A 27,471-nucleotide genomic window follows, 5' to 3' on the forward strand; every position below is an offset into this window, starting at 1 on the left:
CGGGAGAGCGCAGTTCGGTAGAAGCGCCGCTTTCAGAATCTTCGGCAAAGGGGATTAGCAGTTGCTTTTGTTCACGGCGACGCAGTCTCCAGAGGCGCCCCCACACCAGCGTTCCTTGCATCTTCTCCGGAAGCCAGCGCCTTTGGTCAAGGCAGCCCGATGGCGCCTGCCTGGCTCGCCTGGCTCGCCTGTCACCTCTGGCTGGGCCTCAAATCCCAACAGCGCCCATGTACTGTGCGATGTCAGTGCATGGTAAAGAGACCCAGGTGGTCGACATTATCCGGAACTCTGTACTACTCCGTCCCTCATAGCCTGAGTCGTTTTGGGGCTCTGAACCCCATAAAAACACACAAAACAAATTTTCCGACCGGAGTGGCGAGTGTCCCTTCCCCTCGGAAGTCGCGAGGCGTTCCTTTCACCCCCAAAGTGCTATTAGGAACGACGACAACAAGTCTCGCCGGGAGGCCGCCAGCACGCCTGTTTCTACTGTGTATGGCTGCTAGCGACTTGAGGGTGATTGCTTTCGGGCCTGCCGCCATGGACCACAAGCACCGAGAGGACCCAGGTGCCAGCTGACTTCAATTACGGAGTTTGCCCGGTTGGAGGGCAGGAACAAAACCAGACCCCCTTCACAAAGTGCCTGCACGTGTAGAACGCCGCCGCCGCCTCGGGGAGACGAACGTTATCTTCCCCATTTGCCGTGACCGTGCCAGGGAACAAAGGGCCTCGTCTCCGGTTGCTCTTTGGGTTGCTCCGGGTGCCCAAGCACCGCGACAAGCTGGCGGGCCTCATCTCCGACCCAAGCACGAGGAACCACTTTCGGCGTTTTCGTGACCTCGCGTCTGGCCTCGAGCGGCGGGTGGCATTTGATGATCAACAGATGTCGGTGACCCGCAGAAACCTTCGGCTGGCCGGAGGCCATCACCTACCGCCGTCAACGCTACCTCGACGACAACCTTCTTTCCCTCAGACTCCACATGTGAAGGGGGCGTGACCATGAGTGCAGTGTCGTGTGTGTGCGCACAGGTGAAAGCTCTAGGCCCCTCCCACTCCGGCAAGGGCGTCCTCAACTTAGGGACTTTAGGGAACAAGAAGGATATAAAACTCGACAACGGATGCGGTAGAATCGTCTCACTTCTAACCACCAATGTAAAATGTAAATAAACCTATTCTCCTTTCGCCATCTACCTCTTCGCTCAGCGGCACTCCTGTCCTGAACCCTCAACTCCAACAGTGCGTATTCGGGGATACTGCGGCAAGTAGGCCCTTGCATGTGTGCGCGCCTCTGTGTTTGTGCTTCGGTATTTTTAGTGGCCGGTTGTCAACGAAGCTGAGAACAATCAAGACAGCGGACGAGAAAACGACGAGCGGCGAGTAGTGTGTGTGCAAATACTCGACTGTGCGGTTGCGCGAGCAAGATGGAGCGAGGTGTATGAAGCTGCGAGCGTGCATTTATCTTGTAAATAAGTTTTCGTTGTATATATATAGTCATTTTTTGTTTTCAACGTACGCATTCAACCGTTTTTTCAATCAATGTGTATATATTTTTAACACTACCAACCCCGAAGAACTCCATAGCCAGCTTTGTCTCGCGCGGTTCCGAATGATGGACATTCGGCGCTTCTTCAAGCGTCAGCGGTTGTCTGACGAAGCGTTATCCAAATGCGCCCCTGCAGATTCTGGTGTGATATGTGACAACGGTGTAGCATTTGAACAGAGTGATGCAAGATTTTATCACCGGACAGTAGCTGATGTCGTCGACTCCATGGAAGGGACTCTGTCAACAGTGAGTTCAGGTAATGCAGCAGGCCGAGATGATTCCATTTCTCCTTTCTTGGGATTTAAGTCCGGATTTGACCAGAGCGATGCAACCTTTCATCACCGGACAGTAGCCGACGTCGTCGTCTCCATGGAAGGAACTTCACCAGCGAGCTCCGGTCACGTAGTAAGCCGAGACGATTCCCTTTCTCCTTGCTTGGGATCGAAGTCCGGAGACAACATCAAGAAAACAAATAACTTGCCTCAAGAATATGACTTAGGAGAGTTTCTAGGCAAAGCTAAACTCACTGGCATACCGGACTTTTTGAAGTTACGTCTTCTTACTAAGCCATGGTCACCAAATGTTACATACGATTTTAAGAAGGATGTAACACCTGGAAAGAGGCCTTTTCGACATCAATGGCTGGGAGATTACGCCCCCTGGCTTGCGTACTCAGCGACAGCGAAAGGCGCTATTTGTCGTTTTTGCGTCATTTTTCCTCCACGTGTTCACCGGGGTACTCAAGGAAGTTTTATCGTGCGCGCTTTCAGTAACTACAGAAAAATGCACGAGGCGTGCAGGGATCACGTAAAATCCCAATGGCACCAGGAGGCAATGACGGCCTCACAGAACTTTATGGATGTGATGAAAGGCAAGCAGCTACCCGTTGTAGAGCAGCTGAACAGAGCACTCCACGCGCAAGTTGAAAGGAACCGTGAGAAACTATTTCCAATAGTTTCCACCATTGTCTTTTGCGCGACGCATGACTTGCCAATTCGCGGCAAGCAGTCCGATAGTGGAGTCTTCAATGATCTGCTTGACTTTCGTGTAGAAGCTGGAGATACTCTACTTCAGGAGCACTTCGCTTCTTCTGCTGGCAATGCCAAGTACACTTCTGTCCGCGTCCAGAACGAGATCATCACAATCTGTGGCGACATCCTGAAAGAGCAGATAGTTACCGAAGCTAACAAAGCGTTTGCTTTTTCCGTTCTTGCTGACGAAACTGCAGATATTTCAGGAAAAGAGCAGATGTCTATAGGCGTTCGCTTTATTGACAAGGCGGGAGCCGAAGTGTGCGTTCGAGAGCAGTTTTTGGGATTTGTAGAGCTGGAGCAATTAAACTCCGCTTGCATCGCCGCGGCAATCTTGAAGTTTTTGACGAATGTCGGGCTGATTCTTTCGAACCTCGTTGGACAGGGGTACGATGGATGCTCTACAATGGCTGGAAAAGAAGCTGGAGTGAACAAAATTATACAAAAACAGTTCCCGAAGGCACTATTTTTCCACTGTGCAAGTCACAAACTAAATCTCGTCATCAACGATCTGAACGACGTCTCTGAAATTCGAAACACAATTGGCATAATCAAACAAACCATAAACTTCTTCCGCGAGAGCGTACTCCGGAGAAAATTGGTGCCGAACATTCCGATGCTGTGTGAGACAAGATGGTCTGCAAAATATAAGTCTATTAGGATCTTCTCTCAGCATTACGTGGCCATAGTCGAAGCACTCGAGGAGCTCGCGTCCACGGAATCATGCTCGAACGCTGCAACTAGACAACGAGCTCACATCCTCTACTGCGCAACAACAAGCTCATCTTTCATCCTCTGCTTGCATATTGTAGCGAAGTACAGCGCTCGGCTCGAACCAGTTACGAACATTCTGCAAGGTGTATCCATGGACTTCGATTCTGTGCATGACCACATCACTGAGCTGCAACGTATTTTTCGCGGCCACCGGACGAACGCTGTAGAGGAGTTCTCTAACATCATGAATGCAGCAAGGGAGGCAGCCAATCACTTAAATGTGGTGATATCTGTGCCAAGACAAGTCTCTCGTCAGGCCCACCGAGACAACTACGGGATTCAGTCGCCGGAGGAATACTACCGTGTGGCAATATATGTGCCGTACTTGGACTCCCTCACTGCTTCTTTAGCTCGGCGCTTTTCTGAAAGCAATGAGAGGAGCTTCAAACTTCTCCAGCTGCATCCATCAAAAATGAAGCACTTGAGCCGTGTTGAGTTCGCTGTTCTCGCCGAAGAACTCCAGTGCTTTTACGGCATCGACAACTTCAAGGAAGAGGCCATCTCTTGGTACGAGATGTGGTGCAACAAAACTGGGGACCCATCAGAAATAACTTACTGCGAGCTTCTACATCAGGCCAAGACATTCTTCCCCGGTGTTGCAAAAGCCATTGAGGTGGCTCTGGCTTTGCCAGTTACTACCTGTACGGTCGAACGCTCCTTCAGTACAATGAGGAGAGTGAAAACGTGGCTACGCTCAACGATGACAAACGACAGACTGGACGGCCTTTGTATGATGAGTGTGCACCGAGAGCGTGTAATGAAGCACAGGAATGAATTTATCACCCGTGTCATCACGCAATTCGCCCAGAAAAATCCGACGCGTCTACAGTTGCTGTTTACTGACTGACTGTCGTTGCGTGTTTGTGAACATATTGTGCTGTGTGCTGGTCATCAATCCGGGTGTGTCGAGAACCCGTATGCAGCAAGACTGAGCACTCTTCTCCACGAAGTGATAGTATCTTTTTGCATTTTTATTAATTTTAATTGTTTCTTCGTTGATAAACTCCAATGTATCTCTCCTAGCCACGCTTTAATTTGCTGTTTGTAATTTTTCTTTCATGTGTGTATTTTACTTATTTATTTTATTTATTTATAAATAAATAAATTTACTCCGCAAATAGTGCCTTTTTGCTACGAACATAACCCCCCCCCCCCCTCCGGCGCCAACAGCCAATGGGGCCCCCCTCTGCAAAAAATTCTGCGGACGCCCTTGGACCCCGACGCAGCTTTCACATTCTGCCGGCTGTAAAGTGCAGTTGGTTGCAAATGTCCCCATAAAAATCCATCGTCATATGCGCCACCTAATGTAATTACACTTTAGTACCAACAATTCGCGAACAGCTAGTTCATTTCTATCGATATTTGACGCGACGATAGCTTGAGTTCCAGACCCTACACTGATTATAGCATATGCTACTTTGAAACAATCAGCTCGTGGCGTGTTTCAGCACTTGTATACACGTATGTGATCAAAAGCCGTGAGAAATGAGGTGATGCGGCCGCTCGACTAGGCGAAGGTTTTCTGACGCTCACCTTGCGCAGTAAGCTCAATTGTGAGGCGTGCCTGGAGGGCGTTCACTTATTGTTGTGTGCCATCTAATGTTCGTATGTTCATTCCGTTGGTTAGTAAAATTAAAACACAAATAAAAACGGGAAAAACGCGCCCCCTGTGTGAATGCGGTGGTCAGAGTGATCCGGATGGCTGTAACCGGTAACAAGGGCTAAAGAGTAATACCCCTGCTACACGGGCGTTTCGAATGCCTTCCAACCGAACGTCATTCGACTCGACTGCCAAACGTGCGCTGCTACACGACGTTTTTGAACGGCATTCGGTTGGAATGACTTTCCAGTCGACGGCGCTCCACGAAGACATTCGAGATTTTGGAATGCCTTCGAAACGCGACACAGCCCGAACCAACCAATAGCCGTCGCCGCTGCCGTCGCTTCGCCCCGCCCACCGCCGCGCGACTGCTTTCGGCTCTGTGGCTGTTCATTTCGATACCCGCTACTCGCTTTTTTCTGCTGTTTGTTTAGCAAATAGTTCGTGTTCTGTCTAAGAGAGTGCTTGCAGATAATAGTACACCAATGAACATTTACCGCATGTGCATGAAATTTCCCCAGGAGTGCGCCGATGAGGACGACTGCAGTCATACTGCTGTTTACATTGGTTTACATCGCTTCGTATGAACAGCTTGTGCTCGTTTGCAAGACACAAAACGAAATATGCGCTTTAGTTCTATTAAATAATCTCTTCTCTTCTGTACCGGTTGTACCCGTACTTGTTTAAGCAGTGCGAAAATCTGTGGGAAGCGCCGACGCGATCGCTCGCCTGAGAAACACTTGACAGGCGGGTTGTTGACATCGGACAATCGGCGCTTCTCGCTAATTTTCTCGGCCTCCTCCGACATGCCCAGTACTTTATTTTAAACTACTTTATCCAGAAGTATGTTTGGTGACCGTTCGCGCTAACTGATATGGCCTAACTTGTTAGTCACAAGCTAGCAACGTCGACGACTGCTGCTGGCCGTAAAGCACTGCTCGGCAGCTCGAGTCACACCGCCGCTTCCCGTTCATCGTATGCGCGTCCTGCGATGTAAGCAATAGTTGATTTCATGTCACTGTTGTCAAAACTACACTCGTTGACCATTTGCATTCGCTGAAACTTGTGAATTCGTGCTTCACAACCACCGCAATCACCGATCCAACCTTGCGGACTCGCTAGGCCTAGTCGTCGCTGAAGGGAACGGAGTCGTCGACTGAAATTAATTTGGCAAGTGGTTATCGCTATTGAGAGTCCAAGTGTGCACATGTGAAATATAGCCGTTCGTTTCGCTTATTTCCAATACAGATAATGTATAAGCGCGCATGTATTCGCACTGTCCTCTCATCAGCGTGTTTTCGCTCAGACGCCGAACTCCCGAGGGCATGAAGGCTGACCGTCCGCCGATCGGATTCGTCGGTGTCGTTTAGCCAAAAAACTGGTCCCACTACAATAATATTAAAGTGAACTGGATAGTTCACCATAATCACATGATGCTGTTTACCATGATAGTGCCGTTGTCGGAGTAGTGCGAGCGTCGTCGTCGTTGTACACTGAAAACGAGCTGTGAATTTCGAAGGCGTTTGGAAAGTGCCGTGTAGCACCGCGGGAGTCCGTCGAGTTCGAATGCCATTCCAAATCTCGACTGCCATTCGACTCAGATGTCATTCGAAAGTACCCGTGTAGCACAGGTATAAGATGATAGAGATAACCATCGTCGTCGTAATCATCATCATCACCATAATCAATGGTAAAAAATTTAGGGCAAGGACCCTGCACAAAAATGTCCGGTTACTCTAGTTACACGCCAACCTCGGCATCCGCTCTGTCACTCCGACAGAGCACTGGTTATATGTGCTCTACTACTGCCTCTTCCTGTTTATTAAATAAATGCGATAGCATTTGAAGCCCCATGGGCCCCAAATACGTCGTCAGTCATAAAGTTCGCCCATTGGCTGTAGGGGAGTGACCTCACCAGACCGGAGCGTCCCCATTGGATGGAGGGAAGGGGCGTCATAACACGGGAGCATTCCAATTGGCTGGAGGGAAGTGCATGAAGCCACCAGACCAGAAGTGACGTCACGCTGCGTAGACGCATTGCCAACGCGTAATGGAATTAGGCATTCCTGTGGATTTTTTTTGGCTCGTATGTCACTACGTTGTGCAGAGGAGTCAGGTTGCACGCATCATTCTCTTTCTTTCTTTCTTTCTTTCTTTCTTTCTTTCTTTCTTTCTTTCTTTCTTTCTTTCTTTCTTTCTTTCTTTCTTTCTTTCTTTCTTTCTTTCTTTCTTTCTTTCTTTCTTTCTTTCTTTCTTTCTTTCTTTCTTTCTTTCTTTCTTTCTTTTCTCTCTTTTCTTTTCTTTCCTTTTCTTTCCTTTTTTCTTTTCTTTCCTTTCTTTCTTTCCTTTCTTTCCTTTCTTTCTTTCTATCAAGAACTGAGCAGAAAAAAAACCATCTCTACGTACATAACAGCACTATGCTTATGCACATTTCTTTTGTATGGGGAGTCAGCTAGCTCTGCACGTCCGTCCCCTATGTGTTTATTATTTTATTTATTTTTTAATAAGCATATTACATCGGGACCTAAATCATTCAATAACGTTTTTCTCCGCTAATAATTCGTTACAAGATAAAAAGGAACGACTTTTTCACCAGTTGAAGCAATAGACACCAAATTTTCGGTTGCCTGTTCTTCCTTTTGCAACGATTCGCAAGTCGTGAGAAATCATGAAACGCCACATGAATTCGCCTAGGCTCGGCAAATAACTTATGATTATGATCGCATTTCTTTTCCTATACAGTTTTGGTTTCCGTTTGAGCAGTCAAACCATGTCATTGGTGCGGAAGTTAAGTTGTGGTCTCATGAGGCATGCAGCAGCTAACACAGCTTCCTGCTTGTTCATTGTCGCTACGGCTTTAGAGCACGCTAACCAAAGAGTTTAAATGAATTAAAACACACAGCAACGAATACATCTCAGCTTATGCATGTTTCGCGTAACCAGAAATCGACTTCCACGTCATAGTCACCTTTCGGCTGTTGATACGGAAACAACATGAGGGTAAGCCGCCGTAGCGACTCAGTGGTTATGGCCCTCGGCTGTTGACCCGGAAGACGCGGGTTCAATCCTGGCCGCGGTGGTCGCGTTTCGATAGAGGCGAAGTGCTAGAGGCCCGTGTGCGGTGTCAGTGCGCGTTAAAGAACACCAGGCGGTAGAAATTTTCCGGAGCCCTCCACTACGGCATCCCTCATAGCTTGAGTCGCTTTGGGACGTCAAACCCCGATAAACTAGCGAACAACATGAAGGTGTTGGGAATCACAGGGTCGCAGCAGAACGCCAGAAAAAAAAAAAAAAAACACCAGCATAGCAGGAATTCGGAACTGAACTGCCCGTGCCGTGCTCGCGCACACAACACGCTTCTCTCATCTTTATTTTTCTCTTCTCTTCAGCCGGCACGAGGGCGCTAGCTGTGAGCGGTGGTCTCAGCGCTGAGTGCGGCGTATGTGTGCACCGGAAGGAAATAAATTTGCCGGTCGCAGGTGAATTCCACGTGCTTATCCGTATATACTGTCTTTATTCCTTTTTTATTGGATGGTTGATTTATAAGCTTCAACTTCCCAAAGTGACTCAGGCTATGAGCGACGCCGTAGTGCAGGGCACCGGATAATTTCCGGCCACCTGGGGTTCTTTATGTGCACTGACATCGCTCGGTACACGGGCCTCTGGAATTTCGCCTCCATCTAAACGCGGCCGCCAACGTCGGGATCGAACTCGCGTCTTTCGGGTCAGCAGCCGAGCGCCATAACCACTGAGCCACCGCGGCGGCAGAAGAGGAGTGGAATGGATGAATCAGTAAAGGAAGAGAAAAAGAGGAAACGAATGTGAGAGACAGACATGTTTTCTTTTTCCTTTTTCAAAGTGTGCGGCGTTTCATGAAAGCGGTACCTTTCCGGGATTATTGCGTAGGAAAGGGCGCAGTAAAAGGTTCCACATTCGCACCTCTAATCGCTGCTGATTGCGCCACTTCGCGGCTCTCGTTGCTGCTTCCGCGTGCGCCTGTCTTGCGATGCACGTTTTGTGTAGCTGCCTTTGAGAGAGACGAGGGGAAGAGGAGAAACCGTTTTCTATATGGGGAAGCCAAATGCGCTGGCTTGGCTATGTGGACTAGAGTTCTATTTCAAGGAGGGAAACCTTGAACATGGCCGTTATTGTATACTATATATGCGTTCGTGCGTTCGTGCACACGCACACGCACACACGCACACGCACAGTCACATGAACGCGCGCACACGCACAAACACACATGAACGCGCACACACTCACACACACGCGCGTGCACGCACACACACCCACAAACACGCGTACAAACGCACGCACACACAAGCGCACGTGCGCGCGCATGCAATTAAAAAAACGAATATAAAACGCAGCCACGCGCACATGTGCGTCCACTGAGGAAACAAGCGCTTGCACACCGCGAACTGATACGGGAGGGTTAGTGCACTTGCTCTGTTCGCCGAACGGAAGAATATAAGTGCGCTCTCATCAACAAGGGTTGGAACGCTGCCTCCCTTCAGGTTTTGCCCGATTCCAAGCGATTTGCGTCCATGGTTCATGGCAATGTTTTGGTTGTTTCTTCGTATTCGCTGGTAGTGTTACGGGGGTGCAAAGTATGTAGTCACTTGAACAACTAATGAAATCGATAATGTTACCATTTGGGGTAGGCATTCATGCTGGCGAGAGCGATATTTCTTTCTTTTTTTGGCTCGTGAAAGGACTAACCAGGGTATTTGTTTATTTTAATTATTTAGGTGGTTTGGTTTATGGGGTTTAACGTCCCAAAGCGACTAAGGCTATGAGAGACGCCGTAGTGGAGGGCTCCGGAAATTTCGACCACCTGGGGTTCTTTAACGTGCACTGACATCGCACAGTACACGGGCCTCTAGAATTTCTCCTCCAAAGAAATTCTAGCCGCCGCGGCCGGGATCGAACCCGCGTCTTTTGGGTCAGCAGCCGAGCACCATAGCCACTGAGCCACCGCGGCGGCTTTTTTTTAAATTATTTATTTGTTGCATCAAAATCCCAAAGGCGCTGCATGAAGAGAGCCGTTGTAGAAGAAAAAGATAAAATATAAGTTCAAATAGTTTTCACTTGTGAGCGAGTAATCTTCAATGGAGGCCTCAGAAGCGATAATATCAGTACTGAAACTGGCTAAAACAAACGTTTGGGCGAGTGTGGTAATCCATGAGTGTGAACAGGGCAAGAAAGACGGGGATGTAGGAAGACGAGCAGCGTCTCTGTGTTTTTCCTGCGTACCCGTCTTTTTTTGTGCTGGTCATACTCATGGAATAATATCGCTGTTGCTTACGATGACAACGAATGGCTGGAAGTTTTACTCCCGGCTACAAGGGAGGAACACGTGTTTTGTGGCTAAAGTACAACGCTAAAAGCCGGAGCCTCCTCTGGTTTTTGGAAGAGAATATCCTCCACGACCTGCTCTGGCTTATCGACAGTCTCTTCTTATGCTAAACGGCGTCTTCGAAAAAAAAAAAAAAAACAAAGAACGTTGCATTAACTTCTTGCTTTCGGTGTCAATGAACAGAAAAAACTGATTACTTTTGCAAAAGGGGATCATCTACTCATCTACACACATGAACGACCGGGGCCCTCTTTTTCGCCTCCATAGAAATTCAGCCACCCGATCCCGGCCGCGGCGGCTGAATTTCGATGGAGGCGAAATTCTAGAAGCCCGTGTACTGTCAGTGCACCTTAAAGAACCCCGGCTGGTCGAAATTTCCGGAGCCCTCCACTACGGCGTCCCTCATAGCCTGAGTCGCTTTGAGTGTGACCGTTCAGCCCAGGCACATACCCAGGAATTATTTTCCGGACGGACCCAAGATAACTTCCGGGGGGGGGGGGGGGGGAAGGGGGGGGGTCCTCCGCGTACCCCCCTTCCCCCGGGTACTGCGGATACTTCGGCTCAGCAGCCGTGCGCCCTAACCACTAAGCCACCGCGGTTGCAAAGAAAGTTGAAACGTCCTGTATATACTCCCGCCCATATAGCTAAGGCCGAAGGCGCTCTTTGGATTTCACGTTAGTCAAATCACGCTATGATAGACTTGCACTGGGAGAAATCATACTGACGTTTCATGGTCATTCTCTTTCTACTGGCCCACTACTTGGGCAAGAACCAGTCATCACCTCATCGGCCGAGTTCACGGCAGGGCGAAGTGCCTCTCGCTATGACCTGAAGCTCTCACTATCCGGTGTCAGCCGTGGATAGTTTACTCCTGCAGAGTTTCTAATCTCATCATACCAACTGACTCTCGGCCACCCCGAGTTTGTTTACTTTATTTATTCGTTGCGCCTACATCGCCAGTGAGGAATTATTGCAGGAGGGGAGGGGGGGGGGGGTTAAATCCAAATACAAAAATGTCAAATATGGCTTTAAAAAAATCCAGGTCTAGAGATATGGGGAACCGGGAACATCTGTTCATATCATACAACTGTAAAAAGTTCGCCGTAAATCACACGAGTACATCTGTAAATGCAGCAGCGAATAAACAGACTATAGATGAGTCTAATCAGAGTAGCCTTCCCTCACCACTAAAGTATCGCGGGTGCATGAAAAAGCAACAACACTGGAATAAAACAAACAGTACGGTAACTTGCACAGCAATGAAAGTGGAAATACATATTGAAAAGTTCATGAAGTGGTTACAGGTTCATCAATGGATCAACATCTGGAAAAATAAAACAAGAATCTAAATGAATTAGGCTGTCAATAGAAATAATAATTTAAAAAATCAGGCACAGCCATCACTTCATTAGAGAGCTGATTCAGTTACATTTTTCACCTCTTGGTAATCAGTCCGACACTCTATGTTCGCATTTTTTTCTTTTACTTTCATGTTGTTCATTTCTTATCGACATTGAGATTGGGACTTACATTGTGGAACTTCTTTTGACACTTGTGTTCACGAGAAGTGTGTTTATACATTTCTACTGTGTTGTGCTACAATGTTTGCTGTTCACTAGACGTGGCATCTCTTCATTATAGGCTTCTTAGTTTTCGGCTTTCTAAACGGCGCGTCAAAACTTTTGCTCTACTCCGCGTGCTAGTGTCTAGTCAGTGTGTAGTCAAACAGCTTTTTTACCCGGCTACTCATTCTACAATTGCCGCCGCGGTGGCTCAGTGGCTATGGTTCTCGGCTGCTGGCCCGAAAGACGCGGGTTCGATCCCGGCCGCGGCGGCAGAATTTCTTTGGAGGAGAAATTCGAGGCCCTTGTACTGTGCGATGTCAGTGCACGTTAAAGAACCCCTGGTGGCCTAAATTTCCGGAGCCCTCCACTACGGCGTCTCTCATAGCCTTAGTCGCTTTGGGACGTTAAACCCCATAAACCAAACCAAACCAAACTCATTCTACAATTGTGCATATGGCTGAAGAAATAGAACTAATTTGAACTGAATGCACACTCAGTTGTCAGTTCTCCGAATGGTTTTATGGGAGTTTAACGTCCCAAAGCGACTAAGGGTATGAGAGACGCCGCAGTGGAGGGCTCCGGAAATTTCGACCACCTGGGGTTCTTTAACGTGCACTGACATCGCACAGTACACGGGCCTCTAGAATTTCGCCTCCATTGAAAGTCGACCGCCGCGGCCAGGATCGAACCTGTGTCTTTCGGGTCAGTAGCCGAGCACCATAACCACTGAGCCACCGCATTGGCAATTCTGCGAATTATAGGCCCAATCATGGACGCCCTGTATTGCGGGTGAAAATATGTAGCATAGCTTGCCGATTCCAGCCGCGCTGTGGGTCTTTTGTGTTCATCATCGATCATTCCGCATCCTTACCTACCCCGCTCCCCCACCTTGCTTCTCTGTCCACACCACACTGTCTCTCAGGTCACAGGAGGCGGTAGCGTCCGCACACGAGGAGACTACTCAGTCACATGACTCTCACTATCGCCGACAAAACCACGGGCCTTGCAATTCCCGCTGTCTAGTAGAAGTTATCGGCAACCTCGCTTTTTCCTCCGTGAAGAGGGGGGGGGGGGGGGGGGGGCGTAAATGCAGCCCCCTGTCGATATCGCCGTCACCCTCCGTTATCTTCGCCCTTCCTCTCTTCGGCTTCTCTCTCCTACGTCAACATCTCCCCAAAAGCCGGCGATTAGATTTCCAGCGCATTGCTATTTGCCGCGTCTATATTCCTTTATTGCGTTCGGCAGCTGTTAGCGGACTCCACCACAGCAGCGGCGAAGGGTTTTTGGTGCGCGGGTTGTAAAACTCGCCGGGCCGATTTCGCCTCGGCCTTTTCCTCCTCTCCCGGGGACAATTTCCGGGCTCAGCCTCGCAGGGCCAACGGATTATGCTGAGTGCCGATGCACAGTGGGACGCTCCAGCTCTGAACAAGGACGCCGTGGTGAGTTGACTCGCCTCTCTCGCGAGAGCTCAGTTCGAGAGTGCTTAGCGGAGAGTCCCCTGTGTGCTCTACTTGAGATCGTCTCGTCCTTTTAGGTGGTCGACTGGCTGGCTATCTGAAGGTAACAAGCCTTTGTGACTTCTCACTTCCATAGCACTGTTCCATCTTGGACCCGTTTTTGCGCCCGTACCGTCTCTATGGCCCATCATAGCTTTCGAACTTCCCGTGTATCAAACTTTGCAGTTCTCAGTACTTTTTCCCCCGAATACAATATGAGACTGGAATTATTTTCCCTGTATTTCCTTCCTGCTTAGTTCTGATGCGTAATGTGTTTCTGCTGCCTCCAGTACCGGTGACTTCCTGTCGTCATCCTCTGTATCTTATTAAATCTCAAAATGTCTGTATTATGCTCAAAGTGAATATTATTGCAAATGTATGGCGATACTTTCAATGTTTGGCGCAGTCTTCAGCTACTTGAACTGTGCTTAGTCCGCAATTTTAGATGCATGACATTGTATCTCTTTCAGTCACCATTATGATGCTCTCGGAGAAAAACTCTCAGATTTTTCTACACAACGAGAATGGATACCATGTAAAAACTCAATTCTCCCTGATTAATAATTATGCATTTCTGTCTGGGCCTGACGTCAAGTCAGCTCATTTTTGGGCTGATGTGTATAAAATTATCGAATACGCGTACATTTCGGCGCCACTCGCGCTCACGGGTAACGCTGAGGCGTCTATCTTAAGTGAGACCTTCTTGACGGGCTAGTTGGTACATAATCTTTGTCGAAAAGCTGTATGCTGAATAGACTAAATAAATTAAGTTGAAGGTTGCGCTTCTTTCCTATCGTCTCTGCATTTTTCCTATAAACGCCTATTAAGCGCACAGCTTTTAAAAACAGATTTTTTTTTTATTTTTTCGCCTGCCTGGCTTAAAATGGCTCTGTGTGACTTCTCGCGAAGAGTTCCAAATATAAGTTGCAACCATTCGCGGCACGTTGTATTTCTGCAGTAACCAGAGCGGACACAATTGAAGTTTCGTACAGCTTCGTGTACGCTTTGACTGAAGGAGTTATACATGTAGAAAAGATTATATTATTAGCTGCTATTAAAAGACCAGCGGGACAAGTTTTGTGCTCTCTGGCTCACAGAGCGAGGCGGGGGCGTGGTTCCGTCTACTGCATATGCGCTAGCTGATCCAAGACTGCACTCAGTGGGATGGCACCAGGCTGTGGCCCGACCTGTGACCTTTCCGATTGTCCAAAAATGGGCAGGCTTATGATGTGCGCTTGTATATTTACTTTGAGAGATGTCGTGGTGATGGTAATAGCGTTGAGAGCAAAATAAAACTCAGTAAATCAATAAGTGCATGAATGAACGCACTGAGGGGATTTGGAACCTGTTCTTGAAGGACGAGTGACACTGTGCAGGGTTTAGTAGGTTCACTTTACTTCGCTTGCCTTGAGAAAGAAGGCTTTCGCGTTTCCTCTACTTAACATTATGGCGAAGACCGAAATGAAGATACGAATTGGCCCTGGTCGGTTAGTTTGTTGCCGAATAGGTTAGAGAGGAGGGCGAGTTGTTAGTACGTCGCGTTCCGACAGCGCAAACGCCGGGGTACGCAGAAGATGTCGCTGTATAGGATTAGGATAGAGAGCCGGGAAAGATGGTAATAAACGGATTTTAGTAACGCAGCGCAAAAGCCGGGGCACGTAGGGAAGGACACTTTACTCGGCTCTGTCAAGCATCGATTGGTCAGCTCGTGTGCTATGTCTCAATGTCTTTCCCTGAGTCCACCGTATTTTGCGTTGCATTATCAATTCTAACGACTGTGAGGACTTGCGGTTAATATCATGTTTCGTTTTATTATAGGAGCAGAGGTGCATTAATGTGGTAAATGGAACGTGCAGTGCTTTTTTGTGCAAGGCTTGTACTGAAATGATTCAGTAGCTGTAGCGTGGGTCTTGTGTACTTCCGTATAAGTGTTTTTCGAAGTGCGAGCCACCCGTTCGGTTTAGAGTAGTTAGGAGAGCTTGCGCGATTAGAGGTACCACTTATGCCTCGCAAACAATCGACCATCTGCACGTGTCTTAAGGAGCTCATTGTATTTCCTTCCCGTGCATCTATAAAAAGAAGCCTGTCTTGAGTCGAGAGAGGAGCTCACGACCTCGTCTTGAATAGCAGTGTGCGCATACGGGGGTAGCTTTGTTCCGTTACACGTGCATGCGATTGTCGCCCCCTCACCCTCTCTCTTGTTGTTTGTGCGTGCGCGCCTCTTAGCTCTTAGCTAGTCTTCATTGTTCCTCCAGTGACCCATTCTTTATCTGCACGGACGGGGCGATAACATTTGGAACGCTGCTAGCGCGTGATGCCACACGCCGATTGCTGGCTGACCACCTTTACCTAACAGCCGCTGGCGTTGCGCGAACGCATTCCGCCCTCGACCTCAAATCCGCCAAAAAAGAGCTGGGAATATTGGTTTGTCAAGCTTTGCGTATGGGGATAAGATCGGCCCAATGTTTATGGAAATGTAGCGTAAGAGAAAACTTCTTGCTGGGCTAGTTGGTAATTCATTGTAAAAGTAAAGGCGCCAAAAACCACACACACACAAGACAAGAGAACGGGACAGAGCGCCACTCACAACTAGTTTATTTTGCAGAACCCAGATACATATATACACTTAGCCAGCGCCTGCGCAAGGAGCAAAACTACGTATCAATGACATAACGAACGCTCTAAAAACTTTTTTTCCTCCTGATACAGAGCAACAGATGTTTCACTGACACACGAACTTCCTTTCTTATTGATATAGAACGCTTCAATCAGTTCTCTGGCTTTGATATTGCTGCTTCTGGCAAGAATCCGCACTGATGAGAAGCATGGCTGACAAGAGCGTGAAGGGCATGATCTAATATGCTTCGGCAAATTTGGGCCCTATTTATTTTGTTCTACGTTTCGTTCATGTTCCCTAATTCGCTCATTGACGCAGCGCCCTGTCTGTCCTATATAGGAACAACCGCACGACAGGGGAATTTCGTAAACGACCCCTTCTGCACATTTCATGAAAGGTCGCCCATGCTTAGTACCACAGCCTCTTTCTTGTTCTTTTTCTTTTCTTTTCTCGATTCGAGGGCGAATGCTTCCGAGCTTCAGGGGGGCTGAAAAGACGAGCGGGACACTATGCCTGCTCGCAACCTTCTTCAGGTTGGGGGCCAACTTGTGCACGTACGGCACCGCCACTGGTCTCACCTCTTCACGAGGGACCTCTGCCCCAGCCCTCACTGCCCTCATCTTCAACTTCTGTAAGAGGCTTTCGGCGACCACTGTCACTAGCGAACCAGGGAATCCGGCTGAATCCAGCCTAGCCATTTGGTTGTCAAATCCCCCCAAGATGGAGTAGATTTGTAATAAGGCAGTAATTTCTCATTTGCATCCACCCAAGCGCAGCCGTACGGCTATGAAGATTAGCTATACAGCTTTTTCAGAAAGTTTGTAGCTAAAGAAAAATTCGCCCTGGTCCGGGTTCGAACCCAGGACCACCGCTTCATCGGAGCAGTCGCTCTACCAACTGAGCAAACCGGAACTTTTCTTTGAAACATAGTATTCATTACAGTGAAGCATTGTTTTTTGTACATGAACTATGTGCAAAGCATGAAAAAAAAAACAATCGCGAATCAACACAATACATAATACGACACGCCTAAGCAAGGATGCTCTAGAAAAAATGCGCAATAAAGAGCACAGCACTAGGGATGGTTGCCACTCCGGTTCAAACTCGGTCTGGACATACAATTCCTTTAGATGAACAATATCATTATACTGAAGTGGACTTTTGAAGAAATAACAGATTCACAACGTCTGTAGGCAAGCTTATGCTAAGGCAAGAGCAAATTGATCAATAACTCGAAGTGGGAACAGTGGGAAGAAAGCTGTATATAGCTTTCCTTAGTAGCCGTACGGCTGCGCTTGGGTGGATGCCAAGGAGTAATTACTTCCTTATTACAAGAATAACATCAGTCTGCAATTGGCTGTCGTCTCACTGGGTAGCATAGTCATTGGATCGCTGGAGCGCACCTGCTCCCGCCAACCGCTGTTGTCGTTCGGCTTTGCATCGCTCATTACCCAGAAAAGTTCAGTTTTATTTTGCGTCTGACACACACTGCACGCAACCAGAGCTGCCCTTTTTTAAATTTCCCCGTGGGGCGCCGAACATGTTTTTCGCTCGTGAAAGCTGCTTTCAAGAGTTCGTTTTTGCGTGTTACGTGCACTACGAGCACATTGGAGCTCAGGTGTACATCGTGGGCAATATTTTACGGGATACGGGCATTTGGGAAAAACACTCGTTTCCGCGTCACTTGCCTATAGTCATTCAGCTGGTATTATTCCAGTGAACGCAGCTCGCATTTTCCCCTCGGGATTCAATGCTTCTAATTAGAACTTTTGTCCAACTGCGCAGCAATATAATGTTTTTTCCTCGAATCGGCTTATACATTTTACTGGGAATATAAGCAGACTGTTTCTAGCAACAGTAAAATCATATACAGCGACCGCCACGGTGGCACAGTGGTTATGGCGCTCGGCTAGTAACCCGAAAGACGCGAGTTCGATCCCGGCCGCGGCGGTCGAATTTCGATGGAGTCGAAATTCTAGAGGCCCGTGTACTGTGCGATGTCAGTGCACGTTAAATAACCCAGGTGGTCGAAATTTCCGGAGCCCTCCACTACCGCGTCCCTCGTGGCCTGAGTCGCTTTGGGACGTTAAACCCCCATGAACCATAAACCAAACTCACTGCGGCAGCGGCCTGCATTTCACCGCATGTGGTACAGCATGGCGACGGCTCGCCGGCGTTCCATCGCGCTGGGGCTGTCCGCACGAAGTTCGTCGTACAAGTTCGCTTTATGTGAGTCGGCCTTACTGTGCCATCGGGACGATGCACCACGCGACTGACAGTCAACGGACGTGTCGTCATTTGCAAAAGCAGCCCGGTTGCGTATTTTGCTTTTCAGTCGTTTCGTGGAGCATTTATACCACCCCTCAAGCTCCGATTCTTTATAAGGTAATGCGAGTGAACCTTTTATAGCGAAAGCTACACTAGGCTAGTCAGCGGCGCATTTCGGGCGGTCGTCGCAGACCAGCACTGCGCATGCGCGGTAACCACGGCAACCGGTTGCCATGGTTGTTATGCGCTGAGCATGTTATGCTCGGAGCCTAACGTACTTTTCGCTGGCCTAGCTGAGCTAAGCCACAGCAAATTTTTCCCCCATCCTCCAAGACCTTTTGATTTTTAAGGATGTGGTAAGGGCTCTACTATTAGATTGAGAAACGAGCCAAGCAGCCTGGCTACTTTTGGCGAAGACGGTTCGTACCCTGCGCCCTTCGTAGACCTGCAGCAGTATTCCCGTTACGTAAATTTGAGCATTACCTTCCTCACAGTACAACAATCAGTCATCAACCTTAGATCTAAGCTCATTACGCTTTCCACAGACGAAGCCGTACCTTCGAAGAAGACCCTGGAGAAACCCGTTGCCCTCAGCGCCCTCGGTGATAAACAGCATCCCACCAGCGTCATCTTCTCCGTAGGAGCCGCGGATATCGATAACATCCAAGGAATCATCGACGGAAACACACAATTGCTCATCGACCGAGGACTCGGCATCACAAGAGGCGTCGCTTATTCATGGAATGGACAAGGCGATGTACAGTCGGAGACAAAAGTCTCTGGACCATGTGCTCTGGAAACGAAGCCGATAACTCTAATATTAGCCGCCAGCTGGAGACCACACTTGTGGAGGTGAAAGAACAGGACTTTAGCTTTCGCCTTCACAAGAGTGGTCAAGAGTCGGCAGTAATCGGCTTCTTTTATGCAGCACGTGGTCCAGAGACTTTGGTCCCCGACTGTGCTGCGTGTGTTATCTTGCTTTTTGTCTTCACCTTTTTTTTTTCATGCTGAATTTGCCATACGTACTCATGACAAACTTCGGCAAAAAGTTCCGACACCACAACGCTCCCGCGCCCTATCCGAAGGTTCTCCGCGAGCTTTAAACTGAGCACGGCCGAGAGCGGCGGTGATTACGTTCTTCGACGACCGTCAAGCACGTTTGTTGCTATCGCCGCCGCCGATTTGCTTGGCTCTTTGTGGGCCCAAGTCAGCCCAATGAACAGTTTCGTTTGGAAGCTTTTCGCTGTCTTCATGCTTGCCGAACAGCGATCACCACTACGTGACACTATATATGTATCGTCTGTTGCAAAAGTTTATAATCCACTGCGCCGTTCCTTTCAATGGCTCAATGAAATCTAAACTTTTGCAATGGACGGCACGTACGGGGACAGAAGTGCCCAGGATGCGCTGCCGCAGGCACAGATGTGCGTCACTGCGTCACCAGCGTCATCTTATGGCCTTGATACATGTCGAGGGGTGCCCGCCTGGGAGCGTCTGCACTGCCTACCTGGTGCTTCGTGCGAGAAGCGACCCACATGATGAGTCGACAAGCTGGCGCGCTTCCCTGCGTATGCCGCCGTTGTGATAAGACGCGGTCAAGCTGCATTTCTTTTTTCGGATTTTACCGGCTGCTGGCTGCAGTGGGCTGCCAGAGCGTTGCTTCGCGAACAAACCGAAGGGTTAAAACACTGTTCTGGGGGAATTCGCCGACGAACACGGTGATAAAGAAATAATCTTTGCCAGCGAGCGATACGTTTTTGTAGGCGCTTTCGCGCCCTGACCATTGCTGTACCCGACAGTTCGTTGAAGACTTCGGGACCCGTCGCACACGCATTCTGACGCCTGTGGTGTTCGGTTGTAGCGGCAGACATCGTCGTCACTGGGATCGCCTGTGAAGCGTTATACCTTTGCTTCCTACCTTTTCGAGGTAAACGTTTTTTACGAAATTTAATTTCTCAGATATCCACTGATGAGGCAGGGCTAGTACCTATATTTTGCTCAAGTTACTGCACTCGGGAACAGCCTGACGGTGCTTCGTTCAGTTTGAATGCGTACTCGAGCACGAGGCGTCAACGTCCTATACTGTGTGTTTTAAATGTCGACACGATGGCAAGACGCAGACGAGTTGACAGTGTATAGTGAAGCGAAACAGAAGGACGAGGGCTGAGTGGAGGCCGAACACAAGGGAAGACTCCCCCCCCCCCCCCCCCCCACCCATTCATCGCTTGTCCTTCACACTGCTTGGCACAATACTGCGCGGTTGTGCCATCCTTGAACATTTAATCTGTAACCTCTAAACCGAGTGCAATGGGGGTATTGGTAGGACTTTGTCCTCGCAGCGAACGATTTGGTACTTTAGGAGACTAAAATTATGGGTGATTCGTTCGCAACTAGTCTCTGAGAAAGTAGCGATTTTAAGAGGCTAATGGTGTTGGCCACGAGATTAATCCTATAGGAACAAACCGGGTATCACTTTTATTCCTTTCTGGCTTCTAGCATAGTTACGTACTGTGTTGTTCCGAGAGTGCTTTGTCCCTCTGGAGGAACAAGCAGGTGTTCGGGGAATGGTGGAAGAAATGGGTCTTTTCCGTTTAATGTATCGGCAGACGGACTCAGTCTCCTCCTCTTGTTTCTTCTTTTGTTCACCTCGCAACAACAGGCCGAAGGCACCGAGAGAGTCGCACTCCCCCCGACGCTCGAGATGAATCAGCAGGGGAACAACGGGTCCTCGACCACGGATCAGCCCGAGAGTTCCACGGGCAACGGATCGTACTCGACCAGCGACGTGACTCGCAGCGGCGCCATGATGGAGCCCAGCGCCGACTCGGGCATCTTGGAGACCACGCGGGTGGAAGACGTCGCGGCCGGCCCACGGACCCTGAAGCGCCGCGTGGTGGACGCCTTACTCTTGGTCAGGCTGGAGATCTTCCTCGCGCTCTTCGTCTTATCGCGGTTCATGTCCATGACTCCTATCCAGGTGAGTGGGAATATTTCACGCGATAGCGTTATGGAGCTCGTGTCGCAGGTAATCCGGTGTCGCCGTAGGCGTCGTCGTAGGCGTCGTCGGCATTGTTGACCGTGAGCGAAAAATCCACGAAACACCCCCAGAGAGCAACCTAGGAGGCAGGTGGGCCACCTAGGTCACGTGACCTAGTGACGTCATCACCTTGCCCACCGGATTGTGAGCAAATTGCGCACAGTGACAGGTGGCTGTTAAATCAATGATTGGTCGCGTGTGGTTGCTTGGCAAGAGCAACCTCTGTCGCACAAGCCCCACCGGTAGCAGCACCTACCATCGCAATGCAGTGGCGCATCGCTTAGCCGCTGCACCACTGCGCCAGGAGCGGTATGAGGACTCCCAGGGATCTAAGATTGTTAGATAGAGAATGACAAATTCTGCATATATGGGCATTCACCTGTTAAGCTATCGCGTCATACCCTAAAGGGCTATGTGTCCCTTAAGTGTCCCTTCCAATTTTTTTTTTAACTTATATCTTTTTTCGGCACACAGTCCCGGCAACGCCTGCAAGCACTATTGTAGGAGGTTTGGGAGAATGTGTTCGGCACACTTAGTTTCACTCTTTTTTCCGGTTTGTGGCAAACGCCTTACGTACAAATGGTTATGACATCAAAACACAAAACGTAAGTGACGGCAAGAAAACTTTCCTTGGAACACACATGATCGAGAGAGAGAGAGAGAGAAAAAAACTTTATCATGCCAAGTGTGTTAGACCCCCCTTGGGTCCCTGGACCACCGCACGGTCCCACTCTACGTCGGAACGTTCATGTGGTGTTTGTCCATGACGTCGGCACCCCGAAGCACCAAGCCCTGCTAATAACTATGCGGTTTTTTTCTAAGTGCTGCATGCGCACCGATGCAGACGCTGCGCGTGAAGGGTGTTATTTAGCGTATACATCAGGTAGGGTATTTTCGAAGGTGCAGTATATTGTGCGCTTGCCTCACACGCAGGATGTACTGTCGTGCTCTCTATAACCTGTTTCGTAGCCAGGGTTCTCATATCGACCTCTTTCCAAGTGTACCGTTTTACTGAGGTTGCACTGCTTGCAGCAGCTGGCTGTCATGGGTATTTGTAGGTACAGCCGACTGCACACTTAACACGAATGACGGACAGCGTGGCTTAGACTGACGCCAGCGCCACGAAGCGTTAGCCGCCGGCGGCTGAAGACAGTTGATGTGATGAAAGGGAAAAAACTAGCAGGGAGAGTGACGTCACCCGCTCAGCCTCTGCAAGCTATCCTCCTCTGACGCCGCTCCATTTTCTCGCTGACGACCCTTTTACGTAATGAATCTTGGGAACTTGGCCTTTTATAGTTACTACACTACAAGCCATCGCTTGATTCGCGGTGCTTTTTATTGAATGTGAATGCACCAGCTCATCGCCTGTCCGGCGGCTGCGCAGCGAGCGAAAATGAAACCTTACTAGAACCTACCGCTGCCTTGTCACGTGAGGGGCTCTTTCGCATGTTTTCCGTTATATATTGTTTTTATGACTAGGCTTCAAAAATACCACGTGATGCTCCCTTCTAGTTTTTTTTTCCTTGATGGTTGGCGCGCAGTTCGGTTTGACTGCTTTTTAGCCTGTGCCCGATAGCCGCGCGGAGGGCGCTTGTGAAGGAGGCGTTTTACCGCGTTTCGCAGTGCGGGAAGCCGTGATATTTATCTGCACAAACAAGCTGATGCGCGCTGTCGGAGAATGAGCGATGCGGGCTGGGCAGTATTAGTTGTATTTCTTTTTATCTGCCCACACTACTTTGTCGGTGAATGATGAAATGAGGAAGAACCTGGCAAAATTTCATTAGGCAGATTTATTTATACTATCAAACATTACCAGATGAACGAACCTTTTGCTGTTGATGCTGTCGGCTTCTAGTTAGTTTAGTTTAGTTTATGGGGTTTAACGTCCCAAAGCGACTAAGGCTATTAGAGACGCCGTAGTGGAGGGCTCCGGAAATTTCGACCACCTGGGGTTCTTTAACGTGCACTGACATCGCACAGTACACGGGCCTCTAGAATTTCTCCTCCAAAGAAATTCAACCGCCGCGGCCGGGATCGAACCCGCGTCTTTCGGTTCAGCAGTCGAGCACCATAACCACTGAGCCACCGCTCTCGTATGTATACATATATATATATATATATATATATATAAAGGCCGGACCCCGGCCGAAACATTAGAAATAGTGCTTTTCGTCAGTGCCCTCTTCTTACGGCTGCATACCTGGGAAACCAACGTCTTTTCTCTTCGGATATATATAATCGCGGAGTACGCTTCTGATAAGATTTACCTTGCTAGACCGGCAGCCGGCCACTTCGCGCGAAATGTCGGGTACCCGCGATAAGAAAGCTGCAATTTGTTGCCCGGGCGCGCGAGGCCGCAATCGCGAGCGAAACGCGGAAAAACACCCCTTCACGAGCCCGCTGTTTACGCGACGATCGGGCACAGGCGAAATGATCTCGCACCCAGCGGCTAAAGCTTCGTGCCGCTGACGTCGGTATAACCGACAGCATTCTCCACGAGAGTCGTGCTATCGGCAGGAAAACAGGAAATGTAAAAGCAGATTGCAAATTTTATTTCTTGATACCTGACATAGCTCTAATGGATTATCCTGTCCGTAGATAGTAGACTGAGCTTATCGCGCTCACCATTTTCTGACTGCAGGGTGCATTTGTACTAGAGCAAAAGTACAGCAATAGTCGCCTCTGTCGTCCATGTACAGTCTTTGTCAAAAGTAACCAGGCTGCATGGTTTGCTTCTAGCTCGTACAGTGGAGCCCTTACAGCTTCCCTGAAGCTGAAATGGTTGTTAAAGGTAAGGACTGGGGGTCGTCTTACCTTCCAACACCTTTTGATCTTTAGGAAAGCCTCAAGGGCTCCACTATACAAGCTAGACGCAAACCATGCAGCCTGGTTACTTTTGACAAAGACTGTACTTATCGGCCGGATAGTACAGAACGCCTACCGAACCTGTGTTCACACAATCTAGTAACGATAGCAGGTTAAGCACGTGTCTTGTGAGAAACATGCATGTGCGTCACAGGTTGCGCACCCTACACTGTCAGTCTTGCGTAAATGTGTTTTGCAACGCACATTCGGGAAAGACGCGTATGATGATATTCCACACACAGTTTAGCGCGGTTTGAAGATAATCGCTGTGGTTACCGTCGAACTGGGAAGATAATTTTTTCCTCATGCAATGATCACTTGCCCGTCAATCTTCAATCCGAACGGGTAAAGCCTGAAGTGATAACCTCCGTATCGCGTCATACTGTACAGGACGCTCCAAACACGAGAGCCCGCGGTGTTGCGGGTCAGTCACGCACCTGTCGCTGTTGTAAACATTGGCGGCACGCCCATTCGCAAGGACGACAGATAATGACCTCAATTTTTACATAGAAGAATGAGAACGTTACTAAAAGTGCCACCAATTTTAAAAGCTGAATACGCACCGAAATACAGTCTTGCCGAGCATGACTGGCACTGTGTTTTCCAAAGGAAACGACATGAAAGGACGATCGGGCGTGCGTCCAGTGCTTAGAACAGCTAGAAGCGTGGGATCGGCCCGCATCGGCACGGGCTCCCATGTCCCCTTCCACGTTGCTTCCACGGTGCTTCTACTTGCACAGGCAGCTCCGAAACGAAAGCGAACAGCCAATTTGCAGAAAAGGACGAAACATGATTTTGCAGAAAAGGACGAAACTTGTTATTTCTGCTCTAAAGTTTGTAATGACTTTTGAATTTTATACGCCGAGAAGAAAGCTATTTAGAAAACAGAAAAAAGTGTGCCTGCCATTGATACTTATGGAAAAAGCATTTGGTATGCTCATAATTGGTTCCTTTCATATTGGGGTGACCTGTACACGTCATCGTAAACAGCTGGGTTGAAGCCTCCAGCAGTACAAAAGTCGGCTGCAGGGATCTTTAGTTGCCTTTGTGTTGCTCCAGCCTGGGCCCGTCAATGTCCCAAGTTTTCAGACCTCACAACTCTACCTGATGCTCCGCACATTCCTTCATTTGATGTGTCTATTTTATTTGTCCGTAATGTACCACCGTTTATCGGTTCTGCGCGTTACGTGTCCAGCTGAAGCCACACGCCTATTCACCTAGCCCATATGCTGCTTTCGTGCAGTATAAGATGCATACCCCTGAAAAATGAAAGGATCACCATCTTGTCTTGGTGGGCCTTAGTTGCAAGGGGCACATTTCTCAGACCAGGTGCGTTTTTGCCTGGTATCGATCTTTCTCGTTTTCGTGTTCACCCGACATCCGTAATATTACGTTTCCAGGACCTCATCCTTCAGAAGGCGTGCCTCAGTCGGCTGCACTTCAACTCGAGCATCTGCTCGCACCTGGACCACTTCGAGGAGATAAAGAACCAGGCCGAGAAGATTGCCAGCATGACCAGCATGATCCGTACTGTCATCTCGCTGGCGCCAGGCGCCATAGTCGCTATCTTCATCGGTCCCTGGTGCGACAAGTACGGCTACCGATCTCCACTCATAATCGCCATGGTGGGCTTCCTCGCGAGCACAGGCCTGACCCTGATGACCGTGTACCACATGGAGATGCCCCTGTACGTGAACATCCTCGCTACCATACCGGATGGCCTCAGCGGCGGCTTCATCACCGTCTTCACTGCCATCTACAGCGAGGCCACTCTTACCACGGACGCCAAGAGCAGGAGGGCGCGCTTCTTCGCGCTTAACTTCACCATGTCGCTGTGCTCGCCTCTGGCCGGCTTCTCGGGAGGTCAGCTCTATGGCCACTTCGGCTGGAAGACTGTGCTCTACGTTTCCTTTGTCATCGCCACCCTGTCCATCGGGTGGGCTATCGTGGCCATCAGGGACCACGTCAAACCAGAGCACGCGCAGGATGGGCTGGGACTGAAGATTCGCAACCTGTTCCAGCTGACGAACCTGGCCGAGGGCTTCAAGACTTCGATCAAACCGAGGCCCAACAAGGGAAGGAGGCAGCTCTGGTGTCTCTTTGGAGCCATCTGCTGCGTCGTGTTTGACCTGGCATGTAAGTTTCCGCACAGTTCGGCTTTCTACCCATTGAGTTCCTTCTGGAATAGGATATTAGAAAGCTGTATGGCTTCATAAGTTCAGCCGTTTTTAAATGAGAAGCATTCTGCAGGGGTTCTCGGGGTAGGCAATCTCCATTTCCCAGCTGTTTGAACAAAAGAGATTTAGAATTTGAAGATGTGTGCACTTGTGGTTGGGGCACATGTGCCCGCATCTTGGGAGTGGCGCGGAGCAGGCAGAGTGATGGTTTTTCTAATTGCTGTAGGGGAAAATTGGTGTTAAAGGCAGGGTTTGGGGCTCTTCGTCCAAGCTGAACATTAGGAGCGGTCGGACTTTAGAGTGCTTAGATGAGTCAGTGTAGATAAATTTCTGTGTACTTGTAAATTGATTTCAGTGGGTTAGAGATGTTTCTTTTATGGTGTTCCTGAAACGACGTTTATGTTTATTCTAGTTTGGGTCGTACCGAGTATAAATTGGCCAGTATGTTGCTGCCGTAGTGCCGAACTTTCATGATTCGGATTAGAGGTAAGCGAAGTCTTCAAAGTGCACTGCAATTGCCTATCGCACAAAAAGTATTATGCCTTTGTAATTAGCTAGTCAATGATAACTATGACCTTCAAATCTGCAAAAAAAAACGACTTTGATGAATGATAGTAGTTGACTAGAAAGTTACTAAGGGAATACAGCGCTAACGTGATGCGGATTAATGCCACTATAGCAATGAAATCAGCTGCGGAAGCATAATATTGATTGGGTCAACAGCAGCAGAACGTAATCTAGGGTACACTCCTTTGTTTGGCACTCCTCTGTTTGACTAACGTATTTGAGGTGCAGCAGCAAATAAGTACCCAAAGGGATATCGCGGGTAGTCTGCCCTGCTTTTATGACCACACAGCACATATCAAGGGCCAGTTGACATAAGATATGTAGCAGAAGCGAAATGCTTCCATACTTAGTATCGAATGAATGAATGAGCAGAAAAAGATTATTTACGAAAGCGAAGCTTTTTCTTTTCTTTCTTTTTTTTTACAGGTTAGATCAAAGCTTGTTCTGAGTTTATGTTTCATTTTTTATCGCTTGAAACGAAGATTTGTTGCCAGAATGCTGTGTGCACCTGCTTATGACAGAGTTAAGTTTATATCTAAAGGATGCTTGTATAGAAAAGCAACGTAACAAGTGTA

The 27,471-nt window shown here is 48.8% G+C and overlaps 1 protein-coding gene across 6 annotated transcripts in view; it reads left to right on the top strand.

The window, feature by feature from the left end:
- LOC149365433 (putative peptidoglycan muropeptide transporter SLC46) overlaps positions 1–27,471 on the top strand; it is a 70,347-nt gene that overhangs the window by 22,059 nt on the left and 20,817 nt on the right. For 4 of the 6 annotated variants that reach the window (XM_089542546.1, XM_089542557.1, XM_089542574.1 and 1 more), the window contains exons 2-3: positions 20,910–21,227; positions 25,553–26,288. In XM_089542546.1, the coding sequence (XP_089398672.1) occupies positions 20,910–21,227; positions 25,553–26,288 (1,054 nt within the window). Of the gene's footprint in view, positions 1–13,053; positions 13,309–13,403; positions 13,430–20,909; positions 21,228–25,552; positions 26,289–27,471 lie in introns of those variants that run through there. The other 2 variants (XM_089542570.1, XM_089542551.1) reach the window with 2 other exon arrangements.

Source organism: Amblyomma mixtum, chromosome 1 (assembly GCF_055824585.1).
Source record: "Amblyomma mixtum isolate Tamu chromosome 1, ASM5582458v1, whole genome shotgun sequence".
Lineage (NCBI taxonomy): Eukaryota > Metazoa > Arthropoda > Arachnida > Ixodida > Ixodidae > Amblyomma > Amblyomma mixtum.